The following is an 18,153-nucleotide window of genomic DNA, read 5'->3' on the forward strand; positions in this document are numbered from 1 at the left end:
AAAAAAAAAAAAAAAAAAAAAAAAAAAAAAAAAAAAAAGTAAGAAAAAAAAAAGAAACTTCATCCCCATGACTCTGCTTTAGTTCTTTTTTGTTGTTGTTATTTGTTTGTTTTTCTTTATTTTGAGACAAGGTCTTATTCTGTTGCCCAGGCTAGAGTGCAGTAGTGCAATCTTGGCTCACTGCAGCCTCTGCCTTCCGGGTTCAAGTGAGCCTTCCACCCAAGTTTCACCACTAGCTGGGACTATAGATGGGTGCCACCATGCCTGGCTAATTTTTGTATTTTTTGTAGAGATGGGGATTTGCCATGTTGCCCAGACTGACTTTGAACCCCTGGTCTCATGTAATCTGCCTACCTCAGCCTCCCAAAGTGCTGGGATTACACCGTGCCCAGCCTGTTTTAGGTAAATCTATGGCAGATGGTTTCCTTTTTAAATAACATTTCTTTTAATTTGTTTACCTTTATAAGAGTACTTTCAGAGGAAAGATTACTGTCCTTTGTTCTTTCCACAAGGTACATAGTTCTTGATGATGTGCCGTTTGTCATGACTATCATACATAACAGCCGAGGCTGTTTTGGGAGGGTGTTCCCTGAACTCTCCCAGAAAATGTAGGCATGTCTCCCATTGGCATCCGAGGGCAGGTTGGGACAGCCAAGTGGGTGCCGCATGCAGGGTGTATCCATTCAAAAAGCCCTATTCTGGGATACCTATTTGCTTCATATGCAACAAACATTACATGTAGCTGCTGGTTGACTATCGTTTCTTGAATCATGTTTCCTAAAGCTTTCTAGTGAGCATGATAGAAAAAATATATTCATGTAGAAAGAAATATGTGAGATAAATTAAGTTTAAAAAAAGACATGTAGTGCTTGCTTCGGCAGCACATATACTAAAACGAGAGCAATCCAGAGGAGATTAGCAAAGATGACACTCAAATTCGTGAAGAGTTCTCTATTAAAAAAAAAAAGGCATGCAGCAAATTTAACTTGAACGTGAACATAAAAACTTGCTAGCAGGTCAAAATCTCATGTAGTTATTTCACTCAGCACAGAATGCAGTGTTCTGGCTGCTCTTGGTAGTTACTACAATATTATCAGATGCTTTCCAGTGTTACCTTCTTGTGCCCTTTACTCTGTATTGCAGAATTTGTGGTTGAAATATACTTTGTCTTTTGTTATACAGGAATATGTCACATAGTTTGCATGAATGTGCAGTATACATATACATACATACACATATACACATATGTAAATAAAATATATATGAAACACATTTTATGTATACTGTTTCATGATAATTTCAACTTGCCTATTATTTTCATCCTGTTCTCTCTTTTGTTGTTTTTACACAACTTTATTATTATTTTTTCCTTTCCAGTTCTTTACTTTTTTCAGTATTATCTGTTTTGGTAATTGTGTAGTTTTATCTTTTGATCATTTAAACATGATATCAACATTTTTTTCCTCCAGATTCTCAGTGCTTAGACACCATTAAAAATCCATTTTTTATATGTTGATGTAAATAAATGCTCAAAATGCATGACTTGTTTTGATAATGTAAGTATTCAGACATGCATAGTATTTATACACATTCTATAAAGCTCAATATGTAACTGATTTCATGATACATGCATATAAATTCTAAATCTATTACAAATATTAAGAGAATGTGCTCTCAAACACATAGTTTTCTTTTCTTTCTTTTTATGTATCACTGCCTGTCACTCATCTGTCAAAATCCACAACAGTGTTTTTGCAGATTGCACCACGTGATCCCAGGAGGCTGATAAGCTTTGTTGACTAGGATGATTCTAGGAAGACAGTGACCTAATGAAACCTTGGGGCCCACTTGATCTTTGTAGATTGTGCCTCTTCTTACTTTTCTGTTTCTCATCCCCTCCATCCTATGTCTCTTTTCTGTAAAGAATTTGCTGTCTTAAAGCAACATTATTTTAGGTAGGAATATGTAGGTTTTGTTTTTTGTTTTTGAGACAGAGTCTCACTCTGTTGTCCAGGCTGGAGTATAGTGGTGTGATCTCGGTTCACTGCAGCCTCTGCCTCCTGGGTTCAAGTGATTCTCCTGCCTCAGCCTCCTGAGTGGCTGAGACTACAGACATATGCTACCACGTCTGGCTAATTTTTGTATTTTTTGTAGAGCTGGGGTTTGTGCCATGTTGGCCAGGCTGGTCTCTAATTCCTGACCTCAGGTGATCTGCCCGCCTCTCCCTCCCAAAGTGCTGGGGTTACCGGTGTGAACCCACCACACCTGGCCTAGGTACATAGATTTTACAAAGTTAAATAAGAGTTGAGAAACTGAAAGTTTAATCAAGCATCAGGAGTGAGGTGAGGAATGGGATGAATGCTGTATTTAGCCAGTGGTTCTCAAACTTTAGTGGCATCAGAACTACCTGCACGGCTTGTTAGACCAGATTGCTGGTCCCCACCTCCAGAGCTTTTGATTCAGTGAGACTGGGATGGGCCCCAGTGTCTGCATTTCCATGAGCTCCCAGGTGAAACTGATCCTGCTGATGTGGGACCGCACTTTGAGAAGCATTGTTCTAGGATCACCACTTTTGGTATTTTCAGGTGAGGCAACTGAGGTCAGACAGGGGAAGGGGCCTGCTTAAGATCTCATACCTGTAGTGAGTTAGCATCCAGGCTAGAATGAGGACCAGGTCTCCTGGTTCTGGCCTCTGATGTTCTCTGAGGATTGTTCTTTGACCAGTGAAGGAAAAACCCTTCCTGACCTTCTGAACAACTGAAAGCAGTGTGGGAAATCACATTTCCACCGTTCCAACATTCCTGTGAGTAGGCAGCACTGCCTCTGGCTGGCCTGTCTCTTTCTTGGCATGTCCTATGGAGAAAGTGGGCTCTGGTGCTCTATACTGTTGCTTAAAGTTACCTGAATATATGTTTCAGCCTCTTCACTTCCCTATCCAATTTAATAATTATTCATGGGACATTTGTCTGTCAAGTTGTGACCATTTAGAGATTACTATTAATGCCATCATTTTTTCACGCATGACCTATTAAACTCAGGCCTATATTATGTCAAGAAAAAGTAAGTTAAAGACAGCATAGGATGCAAGAATAACCATAGGAAAAATAGAAATGGTGGAATTTTTGCTTGGATTTACGATTTTGCTTTTAGTTCAATACGACTTCAGTGAAATATTATTTCACCAAATGAGAGTTTTCCGCAATATCCTCTAGCCTATATTTTCAAGGTGTGAAATATCTTATCCTTGGCAAATTCAAATTAAAGTAAAAATGATTTTGATTGTTAATTGTCTAAATGAAGGCACTATGAAATGGGTTTCATAAGAATATTAATGTGTTGAATTTCGCTGGCTGAGAAGAATAACAAGAATTGTGTTCTTGTGGATCGTGAGTATTGGTTTAATTTCAGTGATTGCTTTATTGGGCTGCAGATTGTCACAGTGGTATTGATGGATCATAAAATGCAAATAACTCTCACCTGATAATTACATATTAGAACTGGGTACCAAAAGAATTGACCTTGAATGATTGAGGGAATTAAGTACTTTTTTCCCAAAATATTGGAGAAGAAAGCTAGCCCACTTAAAGTTGGACTAAATTCAATGCAATAATTCTTGACTAAGGGACTTCTGTTCCTGAGGAATGGATTATTCTAGGTGGGTTTTGGATCTGCATTGGGCCTCAAGGGCCAGTGTATGAATTGTAATGTAAATGGATGGAGAACACATGTGCATTTATAAATGTGTACATAACAATAAATATTTATTGGAAGAATTATTGATTGAATGATGAAGACAGAAACTAAAATTCGACACTGATATGATTATTTTCAGTTTCATGAGAGCAAAGGCACCAGCTCACAGTGTATGAATCATGATATAATCTGTCATTTTTGGTCAATAGAGGAATGGAGTTCAGGCCACAGTTCTGATCCTTAATGCTGTCTTCTGTTTTTTTTAGCGTCTGGTGGAAGCTGCAGAAGAAGCACACCTAAAACATGAATTTGATGCAGACTTACAGGTAACTGATTATAGTTTGAGTTACATTGTTTTGTGTGTTTCCTGCCAAAGGAAAAGTACCAGGTTTACCAGGAATACTGGTTTTTCAGTGATTGGGAGGGAAAGGCTGTTGGGAGGATGGTATAGAGTTGGAATAAATGTACCTACCTTTGACAGGATTCTTAAGCAATCCTCAACCATTTTCTAACAATGATAGTTATAATGGGTGATTCCAAAACTCACATGTGTGTAATCAGATTTCAATAAACTATTCCCCAATTTAGGGGGCGTTAAATTGGTCAACTAACAATAATCACCAGATCTCTCAATGGTAAATGGATAAGATAGCAGAATATATCCAAATCCCACTTGCTGGCTACAATTTGGAATGCAGGTGACTGAATGCAATACTGTGATCTATCCTTGAATTGATTGTTAATAATATTTAAAAATTAAATCATTTACTGATTTGAGATTCAAACATCCATTTAATTAATTTCTGGCAGTAGATCTTGCACCTGATTATGGCATGACTATGTCTGATTGAGAAGGATTTTGATGTTGATGTGTATAGAAAACACAGGAAGGGGCAACAAGTAAATTAAATAATGCTTGGATATTCCAGCTGGGTGTGGTGACTCATGCCTGTAATCCCAGCACTTTGGGAGGCTGAGGCAGGTGGATTACTTGAGGCCAGGAGTTCAATACCAGCCTGGCCAACATGATGAAACCCTGTCAATACTAAAAGTACAAAAATTAGCTGGGCATGGTGATGGGCACCTATAATCCCAGTTACTTGGGAGACTGAGACAAGATACTGAAATTCTACAGTAAAATTCTGGTGTAGCACAAGTGATTCCCTCTGTCAAACAAGGTGCTATCATGGTGAATGCAGCATTGGCATCTCTCTTGAACAAATGAGGCACCAAGAAAATAAGTCTTTAGTTTTTGTTCCCTTGGGAACAAGGAAGAGGAGCCAAGATTTTTCCTCCCCAGTCACCTGTTGTGTATGAATACAACAAAAGCATCAGAGGGTACCATTGTGGTCTGAACACAAGAGTAGATGTTGAAATACTCCATCAATATGACAGTGCCGTTCACTATCTGGTGCTCCGACCTCAGTGAACTCCTCTCTGGGTCAGAGTAAACCACATGCACTTGGTGGAGACCTGTGAAAGAGAGGTCTTTGATGAAGTGAATGTGCATGGAAGAATTTGTCTTGGCTTAGATGAAGGTTTTGAAGCTACTGAAGCTTCTATGCTATTAAATGCAAGTCTGTTAACAGCTTGGGTGTCAACCCCCTTCCTATTACCAAGACAGCAGGTCTGTGTCCCAGCTCTGAATTTATTGCTGTGATGGTCCATTAGAGCTGATCAATTGTTAATCTGGGTTCTGCTGACCTCTCAGCAACCCCTGCCAGATGATTGTTTCTATCAAAAAAATTTCAGACTACCGTCTGCTCACTGTGAAATAGCACTGAGAAGGACCCTACCCTATTAGCTCAGGAGGAGCACAGGGAGCTGGAAGTCTGTTTTCATACAGAAAAAAAAAGTGATTTTGCAAAATTTCCTAATCTGTGTAGTTTTAACTCATGTATATCTTAGCTTCCTTCTTCCCCAAACAGAAAAGAGATGATGGATCTGCCTCTTGTCACACTTTAGACTGGAGACGTTGCATCACTGCAACATTCATGTGCTTCAAAGTGAAGAATTTGCTTTTCATTGGTAATATAATTAAAAGTTACTAAAAGAAAGTTATAACTCCTTTATTATCACGATTTTATTTTCCATTTAAATTCCCTTACGGTCTCTTCAGAGGTTTAACATTTCCCCTATGACCTTATGGATTTGACATCTACAGACCTCTCTGTAAAGTCCTTAATATGGCATTAGGTTGTTAAGTCTTTAAAAAAAAAAAATATATATATATATATATATATATATATAGTACTTTAGGTTCTAGGGTGTATGTGTAGATCATGCAGGATTGTTGCATAGGTACACACATGGCAATGTGGTTTGCTGCATCTATCCCCCCGTCACCTACATCTGGCATTTCTCCCCATGTTATCCCTCCCTGACATCCCCCCACCCCACTGTCCCTCCCTTGGCCCCCCACCAACAGACCCCAGTGTGTGATGCTCCCCTCCCTGTGTCCATGTGTACTCATCGTTCATCACCCGCCTATGAGTGAGAACATGCGGTGTTTGATTTTCTGTTCTTGTGACAGTTTGCTGAGAATTATGGTTTCCAGATTCACCCATGTTGCTACAAAGGACACAAACTCGTCATTTTTATGGCTGCATAGTATTCCATGGTGTATATGTGCCACATTTTCCTTGTCCAGTCTATTGTCGATGGGCATTTGGTTTGATTCCAGGTCTTTGCTATTGTAAACAGTGCCGCTATGAATGTATGTGTGCATGTGTCTTTATAATAGAATGATTTGTAATCCTTTGGGTATATACCCAGTAATGGGATTGCTTGATCAAATGGAATTTCTATTTCTAGGTCCTCGAGGAAGCACCACACTGTTTTCCACAATGGTTGAACTAGTTTACATTCCCACCAACAGTGTAAAAGTGTTGTTAATTCTTAACACAAACTGTATTGGGGCAAGAGGCAAAATGCAGCCTCTGAAGGATAGTATGTGTGAACAAACCAAAATGCAGAATCCTCCCTAGAAAACAGGTGTGCCTGGCCTTCATTGGTGGAGTAGCTTGCTTTCTTTTTTATCTTTCTTTCTTTCCTTTTTTTGAGACAGAGTCTGGCTCTGTCACCCAGTCTAGAGAGCAGTGTGCGATCTCAGCTCACTACAACCTCCACCTCCCAGGTTCAAGTGATTCTCGTGCCTCAGCCTCTTGAGTAGCTGGGATTACAGGTGTGTACCACCACACCCAGGTATTCCTCGTAGTTTTGTAGAGATAGGGTTTCTCCATGTCGGACAGGCTGGTCTTGAGCTGCTGGGCTCAAGTGACCCACTCCCTTGGCTTCCCAAAGTGCTAAAATTACAGGTATGAGCCATGATGCCCAGCCTGGCAGGGTGACTTTCTTGTGATCACTGGTGTCAGTTCAGCCCTCTGGCTTGTCCCTGTTTCTGGTGACCTGTGGGTTCTAGATTGGCCTTCTCTTGGTGTAGTTCTTTATTCCCTGACGTCTCCATTGGGTCAGTTTTTAGTCATATTTGATAATAGAGGCCTTGTTAAAATAGCACCTCTCTCCTTTTTTACTTTATGCTGTGAATTAACATAGGCTTTTATTAAAAGATTGGTAGTTCTAATGAGAACAGAGTTTTGAAAAATACTACCCTGTGTCTTAATTATCACATGTGATGATTTTAGTATTTCACCCTCATTATTTTAATGGCCAAATCCAATTCTGGGGTGGGGAAGCAGGAGATTCTAGCTTTGAATACCTAGCCATTGATGAATTTCCAGAAAATTAAGTCTACACATGTTCTAGTAAAATTCAGAATGCCTTCCCCCTCTTACATACTGTTTCTTTTTGAGTTTCTCCACTGGCAGTAAAAGAGAAAAAACAAGTACTTTTGACAGTTTACTGAAAACCTGCTTATCTTTGAACCACACACATATTTTCCTTGAAAGCTGTCTCAAATAAGTGCCAATTGCACAGAGCGAGTGCACAGAGAGAGAGAAAAAATATGGTTTTGAATTGTGTACCCTGCAGAAGCTTTTTCTATTACAAAGTTTTCTATAATAATTTTTCTTTGTTGTTTCGTAAGTAATAGGGAAAAAGAAAAGTGTTGTGACATTCAGAGGTAAAACAAGCATGGGAAGGGAAAGGAGCTGGCAGCATGCTTCCTCCTGGTCATCGCCAAGCTGTAAGAGCCTACCTTGCAGACATAGTAGCCTGATTTCAAAGCTGGGGTGGGGGCTTTGGAGTGGGGGGGTGATAACTACTGTTGTGGGAAACCTCTGAGATAGGATGACTTCTGATACTTCCTAGGGCAGGTTACTGTGCTTTTTTACCTGCTACAATGGGAGGTTTGTGTTAAAGGAAACCCAGGGAAGGAGAGAAGGGGCAGCTCAGGAACCTCAGCATTCACTGTAGAACTTCTTTTAATTATTATTATTTAAGTTTTGGGGTACATGTGCAGGACATGCAGGTTTGTTATATAGGTGTACACCTCCCATAGTGGTTTGCTACGCCTATCACCCTGTCATCTACATTAGGTATTTCTCCTAATGTTATCCCTCCCCTATCCTCCCACCCACTGCTATCCCTCCCCTAGCCCCCCAACCCCTGGACAGTTCCTGGTATGTGATGTTCCCCTCCCTGTGTCCATGTGTTCTCATTATTCAACACCCACTTATGAGTGAGAACATGTGGTGTTTGGTTTTCTGTTCTTGTGTCAATTTGCTGAGAATGATGGTTTCCAGCTTCACCCATGTCCCTGCAAAGGATATGAACTCATCTTTTTTATGGCTGCATAGTATTCCATGGTGTATGTGTGCCACATTTTCTTTATCCAGTCTATCATTGATGGGAATTTGGGTTGGTTCCAGGTCTTTGCTATTGTAAACAGTGCTTTAATAAACATACTTGTGTATGTCTTTATAATAGAATGATTTCTAATCTTTGTATGTCTTTATAATAGAATGATTTCTAATCTTTTGAGTATATACTCAGCAATCAGATTGCTGGGTCAAATGGTATTTCTATTTCTAGATCCTTGAGGAATCACCACACTGTCTTCCACAATGATTGAATTAATTTGCACTCCCACCAGCAGTGTAAAAGTGTTCCTGTTTCTCCACATCCTCTCCAGCATCTCAATCTTCTGGGTAAGATCAAGTGTAGAACTTATTTTACTACCCACTAGGAAAAGGAAGCCTTTCTATGAAAAAGGATTAGCAAGGACAGTGGGAGAGTGATGTCAGAAAGATGGCTGGCTAGAAGCCCTTAGTGTTTGTCCCCCGCCGCCCTGCAAAGACAGCCAAAACAATGAATAAATTGCTGAATTTTGATGAAAATAACTGAACAGGGCTGAAGTGCATCAAAGGAGTAACAGAAGCCCTGTAGACCACAGAAGTCCGGGGTGGACACATAGAGAAGGGAAGTGTCTCACCTCTGCTACCCCATCACCAAGTAAGATCAGGTCAAAACCAGGAGGGACTTCTCCCTCTGGGAAAAAGGTGAGCAAGAAGACTCCCAGAAACACCCATCATCTATATGGACACTTATAGTGCTCTCCACTGGGGACTCCTACTGACCTCATAGGTGCTCAGGTCAGCTAAGGGAGTTGGCTGGTGTGCGCACGGCTTCACTTTCCTCAGAGAAGGAGCTGACACTGTGTCCTGTCCCCTGTGACCCATGTGGGTACTGCACTGCACCATCTTGGAACCTGAACCATGGCTGGAGTGTGTCTGGCTCTGGTGTAGTTAGCTACAGCACTCTTTTGTCCCTGAGGCTTTGTTGCCACTGAACCACCCCTGCCTGCTGGCCCACCGTCCCTGAGCTGAGCTGCTTCTACACCTTACCTCGGGTGCCAAGCTGCTGTGGAGCTGCTCTACCTACCCCTCCCAGTCACTACTATGCTTCGCCCCTCAGAGCCTAAGCTGAAGCAGCACCCTGCATCCTGCGGAATCGGTGCTTTGTCTGCCCAGAGTAGTCAGGCTCCCTGTGTCTGAGCTAAAGAGGTGCACTAACTCTTGAGGAAATTGAGCCTTGGCCAGACTGAGCAGCCACACATCTCCAGGCTGATATGACATGGTATCCCACATCCCAGGGAAACAGGGCATTGGTTGAACTGGGACACATTGCCCTACTGGCTGAAGAACTGTAATACCCTGCTTCCCTAGAACTGGACTAGCCTTTCAGAGTATGAAAACCCCTTCTTCTTGGGGAGGGGAGTCATCATTGTGTTGCTCCTTGCCTTCCAGGATGCAAGCAGCAGCTAGGCTTTATCATTTTGGGTAATTTCTTGCTGCTACATGTGTCCATACAGCGTCTGGGATACTTCTGTGTCTCACCATCTGGGGGTCCAGAGTTACCACTATGAGGTAAGCATCTCATTCAATGGGGCCTGATTTGCCACCATGCCTATTGGCACTGGTTCCCAAATTGTAGCTTTACCTTGCTCTCTTGGCCCAAATCCTCAGAGCACCCCTTCTTCCTTGGAGAAAGGCCAGTTCTGTGTCCTGTTCCTCTGGGTCAGAGTCAGAACTATAACCCAGCTCCCTGGGCACAACACTTGGTTGTGCCTCAGAGTCACAGATCCTGGTTTGTAGACAATCTGCATCCAACCCTGCCTTGAAGAGTGAACCTCAGAATCCAGATGCCAAAATAAGCTGGTGAAACCCTGAGCCCAAGACTCTTCCTCCATGGATATTCTGAGTACCTGTACCCTGGAACTCAGTACTGCTGCAGCTGCTTGAGGGCTGTGTCAGACCTGACATCAAGAAAGATCTCCTCATCTAAGACTCACTATTATGTGGAAAGAAAGAATAGGACACCAAAAGCCTTGTTACCAAGGACCCCAACAGCCTTTGCTACCACCACCAGTGCCCCAAACTCCTACAGCCTAGTCCACTCCGACACCCACAGTCATTGCTGACATTGATCACAACTGAAGAAGCTTCACAGAGATTATACTACTGCTTCAGCCACCACACCTTACCCAATTGGCACAGTAAGACCCATCTGCAAGTGAAAGTCTTTCCCTATAAAAGCTACTCTGTAAAGTTTGGAATAGGTGATTGTTTCACCAGATGTGCAGGCAGCAATGCAAGGACACGAGAAACATGAAAAAGTAAGGAAACAGGGCATCACCAAAGTAGCACAATAATTCTCTAGTAACTTACTCCAAGAAAAGAAAATTTATGAATTTTCTGAAAAGGAACTCAAAATAATGATTGTGAGGAGACACCATGATGTTTGAGAGAATATAGACAATTCAGTGAAATCAGAAAAAAATTCGTGATCTGAGTGATGACCTCAACAGAGATAAGTATCATTAAAAAGAACCAAATAGAAATATTGGAGTTTAAGAATTCAATGAATGAAATAAAAACTATAATAGAAAATTTCAACAGCAGACTAGCTCAAGCAGAAGAAAGAATCTCTGAACTTGATTATAGGTCTTTTGAAATTACCCAATCAGAGGAAAAATAAGAAAAAAGAATGAAAGAGTGAGGACAGTCTGCAGAACTTATGAAATGCCAGTAAGTGAACAAAGATTCATATTAGGAGAGTTGCAGAAGGATAAAAGACAAATGTAGGAAGAGGAAACTTATGAAATAATGAAATAATTGCAGACAACTTCCAAATTCTTGGAAGAGATTTGGACACCCAGATCTGTGAAGCTCTAAAGCCCCCAAACCGATTCAACCCAAAGTCGTCATCTCTGAGATATGTTATAATTAAACTATCAAAAGTCAATGACAAAGAGATAATTTAAAAAGAACAAGAGAAAAGTGTCAAGTCACATATAAGGGAAATCATCATTAGAATGTCAGCAAATGTCTTGAGAGAAACCTTAGAAGCCAGGAGAGAATGGGATGAAAATTTTAAAGTGTTGAAAGGGAAAAGAATGTTAGCCAAGAATACTATTCCCATTAAAACTGCCCTTTGGGAATAAAGGAGAAACAAAAGTCTTTCCTAGGCAAGCAAAAGTTAAGAGAATTTATCATTACTAAACCTGCCTTACAAGAAATACTTAAGAGAGTTCTTCAAGTAGAAACAAAAGGATGCTAATTACTAATATAACAACATATGAAGGTATAAAATTCAGTGGTAAAGGTCACGTCCAGAATACTCCATTATTGATATGATACTCTGTAAATTATATATGTCTCTAGTGTAGAGGTCAGAAGTCAAAACAGTCAAAAATATCTATTAATTAAGAAATAATAATAATTAAGTATTTCTTTTACACAATAGAAATACTTGATAGCTATTAATTAAGAAATAATATAAAAAGATGTAAATTGTGACTTCAAAAATATAAATTTTTGGGAGTGGGCAAAAGTCAAGAGTTTTTGTATGAGAATGAAATTAAGTTGTGTTCAGTGTAAAATAACCTATTATAACTGTATGATGTTTTACATAAACCTTGTGGTAACTACAAAAGAAAACCCATAGCATGTATACCAATGGTAAAGAGGAAAAAATAGTAACTTAGCACTACAGAAACTGACCAGATTTCGAAAATAAAAATGAGAGGGAGAAGGGAACAAAGGATCTATGAAACAACCAGAATACAATGAATAAAATGGCAGTAATAATTCCTTACTTATCAATAATTACATTGAATATACATGATTAAATTCTCCAATCAAAAGACATAGAGTGGCTAAATTGATTTAAAAAACAAGGTCCAACTATATGCTACCCACAGGTGACTCACTTTAGCCTTAAGGATACACATAGGCTGAAAGTGAAGGAATGGAAGAAGATATTCCATGCAAATGGTAACCAAAAGAGAGCAGAGGTGGCTGTATTTATATCTGATAAAATAGATTTTAAGTATAAAATTGTCACAAAAGACAAACAAGGTCACTATTTACTGATAAAGGACCCAATTCATCAAGAGGACATAACATCTATAAATATATATGCACCCAATCTGACAGCACCTCAGACAATTATTAATTGACATTAAAGGAGAAATAGATAGCAATACAATAGTAATAAGGGACTTTAATATCCCACTTTCAACAATGGACAGATCAAGCAGAGGAAAATTAATAAGGAAATACTGTAATTGAACTATATGTCAGAAAAAAATGGACCTAACAGATATATACAGAACTTTCCATCCAATATCAACAGAATATACATTCTTCTCTAGTGCATGTACAACATTCTTCAGGACAGATCACATGGTAGGCCACAAAGTAAGTCTTAACAAACTTAAGAAGATTGGAATCATATCAAATATTATTTATGACCACAATTATGTGAAACTAAAAATCAATAACAGAAAGATTTTTTGAAAAGTCAATAATATGTGGAAATTAAACACATTCTCCTGAACAACCAGTGGGTCAAAGAATAAATCAAAAGGGAAATTTAACAATATCTTGGCCCGGCTCAGTGGCTCATGCCTATAATCCCAGCACTTTGAGAGATAGAGTTGGACAGATCACTTGAGCTCAGGAGTTTGAGACCAGCTTGGGCAACAAATAAGACCTGTCTTGGCAAAAAATAAATAAATTGGCTAGGCTGGGTGGTGTGCACCTGTAGTTCCAGCTACTCAGGAGGCTGAGGTGGAAGGATGGCTTGAGCCTGGGTAGCAGATGTTGCAGTGAGCCAAGATTGTGCCACTGCACTCCAGCCTGGGTGACAGAACAAGACCCTGTCTCAAACACACACACACACACACACACACAGCACAAAGTAAAAATATCTTGAGACAAAAGACAGTAAAGGCATAACATACCAAAACCTATGGGATGTGACAAAAGTGGTTCTAAGAGGGAAGTTTGTAGCTGTAAATGCCTACATCAAAAAATAAGAAAGATTTCAAATAAGTGGCCCACCATTACACCTGAAGGAACTAGGATAAGAAGAACAAGTTAAACCCAAAGTTAACAAAGGAAGGAAATAATAAAAATCAGAACAAAAATAAATCAAATGGGGGATAGAAAAACCATAGAAAAAATTAAGAGTTGTTTGTATTGGAAACATAAACAAAATCAACAAACCCTTAGCTAGACAAAAAAATAAAAGAGAAGACTCAAATAGATGAGATCAGAAGAAAAGAGGAGACATTATAAGTTATATCATACAAATACAAAGAATTATTTATAATTACTNAAAAAAAAAAAAAAAAAAAAAAAAAAAAAAAAAAAGAAGACTCAAATATATAAAATCAGAAATGAAAGTGGAAACATTGTAACAGAAGCCTCAGAAATAAAAAGCATCATAAGGAACTATTATGAACAATTATATGCCAAGAAATTTGATAACCTAGAGGAAATGGATAAATTCTTTGTAAAACCAAGGTTTTGCCAAAGTTGAATCAGGAAGAAATAGAAAGTCTGCATAGAGCAATAACAAAGAGATTGAAGTAGGAATTAAAAACCTCCCAACAAATAAAAGCCCAGGACCAGATGGCTATACAGCTGAAATATACTACATTTTCAAAGAAGAATTACCACCAAAAATTCTTAAACTCATCCAAAAAATAGAGCTGGAGGGAATACTTCCTAACACATTTTCTGAAGCCTGCATCACTTTGGTACCTAAACCAAAGACACCACAGTAAGAAAACTACAGGCCAATATCTCTGATGAATATTGATGTAAAAATCATCAGTAATGTTTTAGCAAATCAAATTCAACAACAAATCAAGAAGATTATACATCATGATCAAGTGAGATGTATCCCTGGCCATGCAAGTCTAGTTTAGCATATGCAAATTAATCAATGTGATACTTGCATTAACAGATAAAAGCCGCACGATCATATCAACTGATGCAGAAAAAGCATTCAACAAAGTTCAACATCCTTTCTTGATGAAAACTCTTAACAGTTTAGGTATAGATGAAAGGTTTCTCAACATAGTAAAGTTCATTTATGAAAAACCCACAGCTAGCCTCATAGTAAATGAGGAGAAACTGAAAACTTTTAAGATTTGCTCCAACGTAAGGATGCCCACACTTGCCACTTCTATTCAGCGTAGTACTGGAAACATTAGCAAGAGCAATTAGACAAAAAAAGAAAAAGCATTCAAATTGGAACAAAAGAAGTAAAATTATCACTAATTACAGATGACATGATTCTACATGTAGAAAACCCCAAAGACTCCACCAAAAAGCTGTTAGATCTAAAAATGAATTCAGTAAAGTTACAGGATGTAAAATAAACATACAAAACTCTCTCATATTTTTATACACAAATAACAAGTAGCTGAAAAAATCAAGAAAATTATCACATTTTTAATAGCATCAAAAATAAAACAAGATGAAATACTTAAGAAAAAATTTTTACCAAGGAAGTAAAAGACGCACAGTGAAAACTATAAAACATTGATTAAAGAAATTGAAGAGGATACAAATAGAAATAGAATTCATGCTCATGAATTGGAAGAATTAATATTGTTAAAATGTTACACTATCTAAAACAATATATATAGATTCAATACAATCCCTATCAAAATCCCAATGGCTTTCTTCATAGAAATGTAAAAAACAACCCTAACATTTATATGAAACAACATTAAACCCTGAATAGCCAAAGTACTACTCAGTTAAAAAAGGTTGGAGGTATCACATATCCTGATTTAAAATATATTATGAAGCTATAATAATCAAAACAACATGGTATTGGCAAAAAGCTGGCTTGTGGAATAGTGTAGAGAGCCCAGAAATAAATCCAAACGTCAGTGGTCAACTAGCTTCTGAGAAGGACAACAAAAAGTCAGTAGGGGAAAGAATAGCCTCTTTAATAAATGATGCTGGGAAAACTGGATTTCCATGTGCAAAAGAATGAAGTTGGACCCTTATATACAAAAATCAACTCAAAATGTATAAAAGACCTAAATATAAAACCTGAAACCATAAAACTCCTGGAAGAAAATATAGGGGGTGGTAAACTCCTTGACAGTGACCTTGACAGTGATTTCTTGGATATCACACCCAAAGCTCAGGCTACAAAAGCAAAAATAAATAAATGGGACTACATCAAACTAAAAAATTTCTGCACAGCAATGGAAACAATTAACAAAAATATTGGGAAAAATATTCAGGAACCATGTATCTGATAAGGGATTAATATCCAAAATTTATATAGAACTTGTACAACTCAATAGCAAGAAAACATATAACTCAATTAACAGTGTGCAAAGGACATGAGTATACATTTCTCCAAAGATGACATAAAAATGGCCCATGGGTATATAGAAAGGGGCTCAGCATCACCAATCATCAGAGTAATACAGATTAAAACCACTGTGAGATATCACTTCACACCTATTAGGATAGCTATTGTTGAAAAGACAAGTTTTGGTAAGGGTGTGTAGAAAAGGAAACTCTTGTATCCTGTTGGTGGGAATATAGATTAGTGTAGACATTATGAAAAGCAGTATGGAGGTTACTAAACAAATTAAAAATAGAATTACTGTATGACCCAGAAATTGCTCTTCTGAGTATATACTCAAAGGAAATGAAATCACCACCTCATAAAGATTCCTGCAGTAACATGTTCATTGCACCATTTTCCACAATAGCCAAGATACAGAAACAACCTAGGTACCCATCGATGGACTAGTGGAAAAAGAAACTGTGTGCATATATATATATATATATATATATATAGTATGTGTATATATATGCACTATATATTTAAGATTGAATAATATTCCATTGTGTATATACACACATATTATACAATGTGTGTACACATATATACAATGGAATATTAACCTTAAAAAAGAAAGAGGTCTTAACATTTGCTACCACGTGGATAAACAGGGAGGACTTTATGCGAACTGAAATAAGCCAGACACAGAAAGAAAAATATTTCATGATCTCACTTACATGTGGAATCTAAAAAACCAAAAAAACAAAAAGTCAAATATATAGAGATAGAGAATAAAACATTCACTACCATGTTCAGGGTCGGAGAGAGGAAATGGGGAGTTGCAGGTCAAAGAATACAAAGTAGCAAATATGTAGGATGTACAAGTTGATCTAATGTGCAGCATGAGAACTATAGTTAATAATAATGTGTTGTATTCAGGACTTTGGCTAAGTGAGTAGATAGATTATAGCTGCTTTTGTCACTGGAAAGGGGAATGGGTAACTATGTGAGCTGATGGATATATTAATTTGTTCTACTAGAGTAACCATTTTACTGCATATATATTGTATACTTTAAATATACACAATGACTTTTTTTTATGTAAGGGAAGGACAGTGGAACAGTAAACAGCAGAACAGAACTGTCACCTACCTCTACAGCATTTTTCTGCTGGAAAGGACGGCTTTTGCATTGGGGAAAACTGTATATTGCAAACAAGAGCAATGGAAGGGTTTAGCAAAACTACTTCCTGAGTGGAGGAAATGACTGTTCTCACTGGGGGTTTTCCGGAGTTCTTGCCAAGCTGTAATCCACCTGTCTCCATTTTGACTGAGCAAGGTGTTGAGCGCCTAGTTGTGGGATGATGGGATAAAGCAGGGAAAACCCAGGCCCAGAATTAGAATTAGTGTTTTTCCTAGAGATAGGGAATTGGCTTTTGTTTAATAAACAAAATAGGGGTCACATCTGTAGGAGAAGTAAATGAAAAGAGAAGAAAATTTCACATTTGTATGTTAAAATACTGCCCCACCCCGAATCATCTAACTGATGAAAGCATGCCTATTGCTTTTGTTTTTTAATGTGTATCAGCTTAGCAGGTGGTCACAGTGTCTTCGTCATCTTAAGATCTTATATTAGATGTTCCTTGTTAGGACTTGTCACATGTCATTTATTCATAAGACTTAGATATAAGATTGAGTTACCAAAAAATCTTTAAGTGTGATAATTTAAAAATCAAAGCTATTTCTCAGTTGTTACACACACACGTACATCCAATGCAAACACACACTATCATTTCATTTGATTAGGCATTATAACTTGTTAATAAGGTCAATGTTATGACTCTGAGCTTTGTGTTAACCAGTTATTTGGTGGTCACATGTTATGCTCATCACCTTGACTGTTGGTCATATGAGAGTAGAAGAAGGGGCAGTAGGGGAAACCTCAGCCTGATCCAATAGGGAGAGCCTGGACATCCAGAAATTTAGGATCTAGTAGTTTCAATCCCAGCTGGACCATTTACATGCTCAAGGATCTGCTGCTGTGGCTTCTTTGCTCATCCATAAAAGGATGTACTTATAATATCTAGATGATTTCTAAGATTTCATCCATCCTTCCCATACTATGATTAATTCAGCCAATATTTATTAATGGCTTCCTGTGTATCAGGCACCATACTGTGAATATGGCCCTGAGTTGGCCAGAGAGATGCTGTCTTTCTTCTCCTGGAACCTACTATCTAATGAGAGAGACAGATATTAAAGACATGATGACATAAATAATCATTGAAATAATGTAAATCAAATTTCAATTGTGATAAGGACATGAAGGAGAAGTACGGGCATTATCATGGTGCATGGCAAGGAGACCTTACCTAGTCAGGGAGTTCAGAGG

The 18,153-nt window shown here is 38.3% G+C and overlaps 1 protein-coding gene across 2 annotated transcripts in view; it reads left to right on the forward strand.

Moving 5' to 3' along the window:
* Positions 1-18,153, forward strand: part of LOC108314525 (voltage-dependent calcium channel subunit alpha-2/delta-3) — an 823,636-nt gene that overhangs the window by 151,923 nt on the left and 653,560 nt on the right. For both annotated transcript variants that reach the window (XM_017543458.2, XM_037743848.1), the window contains exon 3: positions 3,960-4,019. In XM_017543458.2, the coding sequence (XP_017398947.2) occupies positions 3,960-4,019 (60 nt within the window). The remainder of the gene's footprint in view (positions 1-3,959; positions 4,020-18,153) is intronic.

The sequence above is a fragment of the Cebus imitator genome, unplaced genomic scaffold (genome assembly GCF_001604975.1).
Source record: "Cebus imitator isolate Cc_AM_T3 unplaced genomic scaffold, Cebus_imitator-1.0 Scaffold8, whole genome shotgun sequence".
Lineage (NCBI taxonomy): Eukaryota > Metazoa > Chordata > Mammalia > Primates > Cebidae > Cebus > Cebus imitator.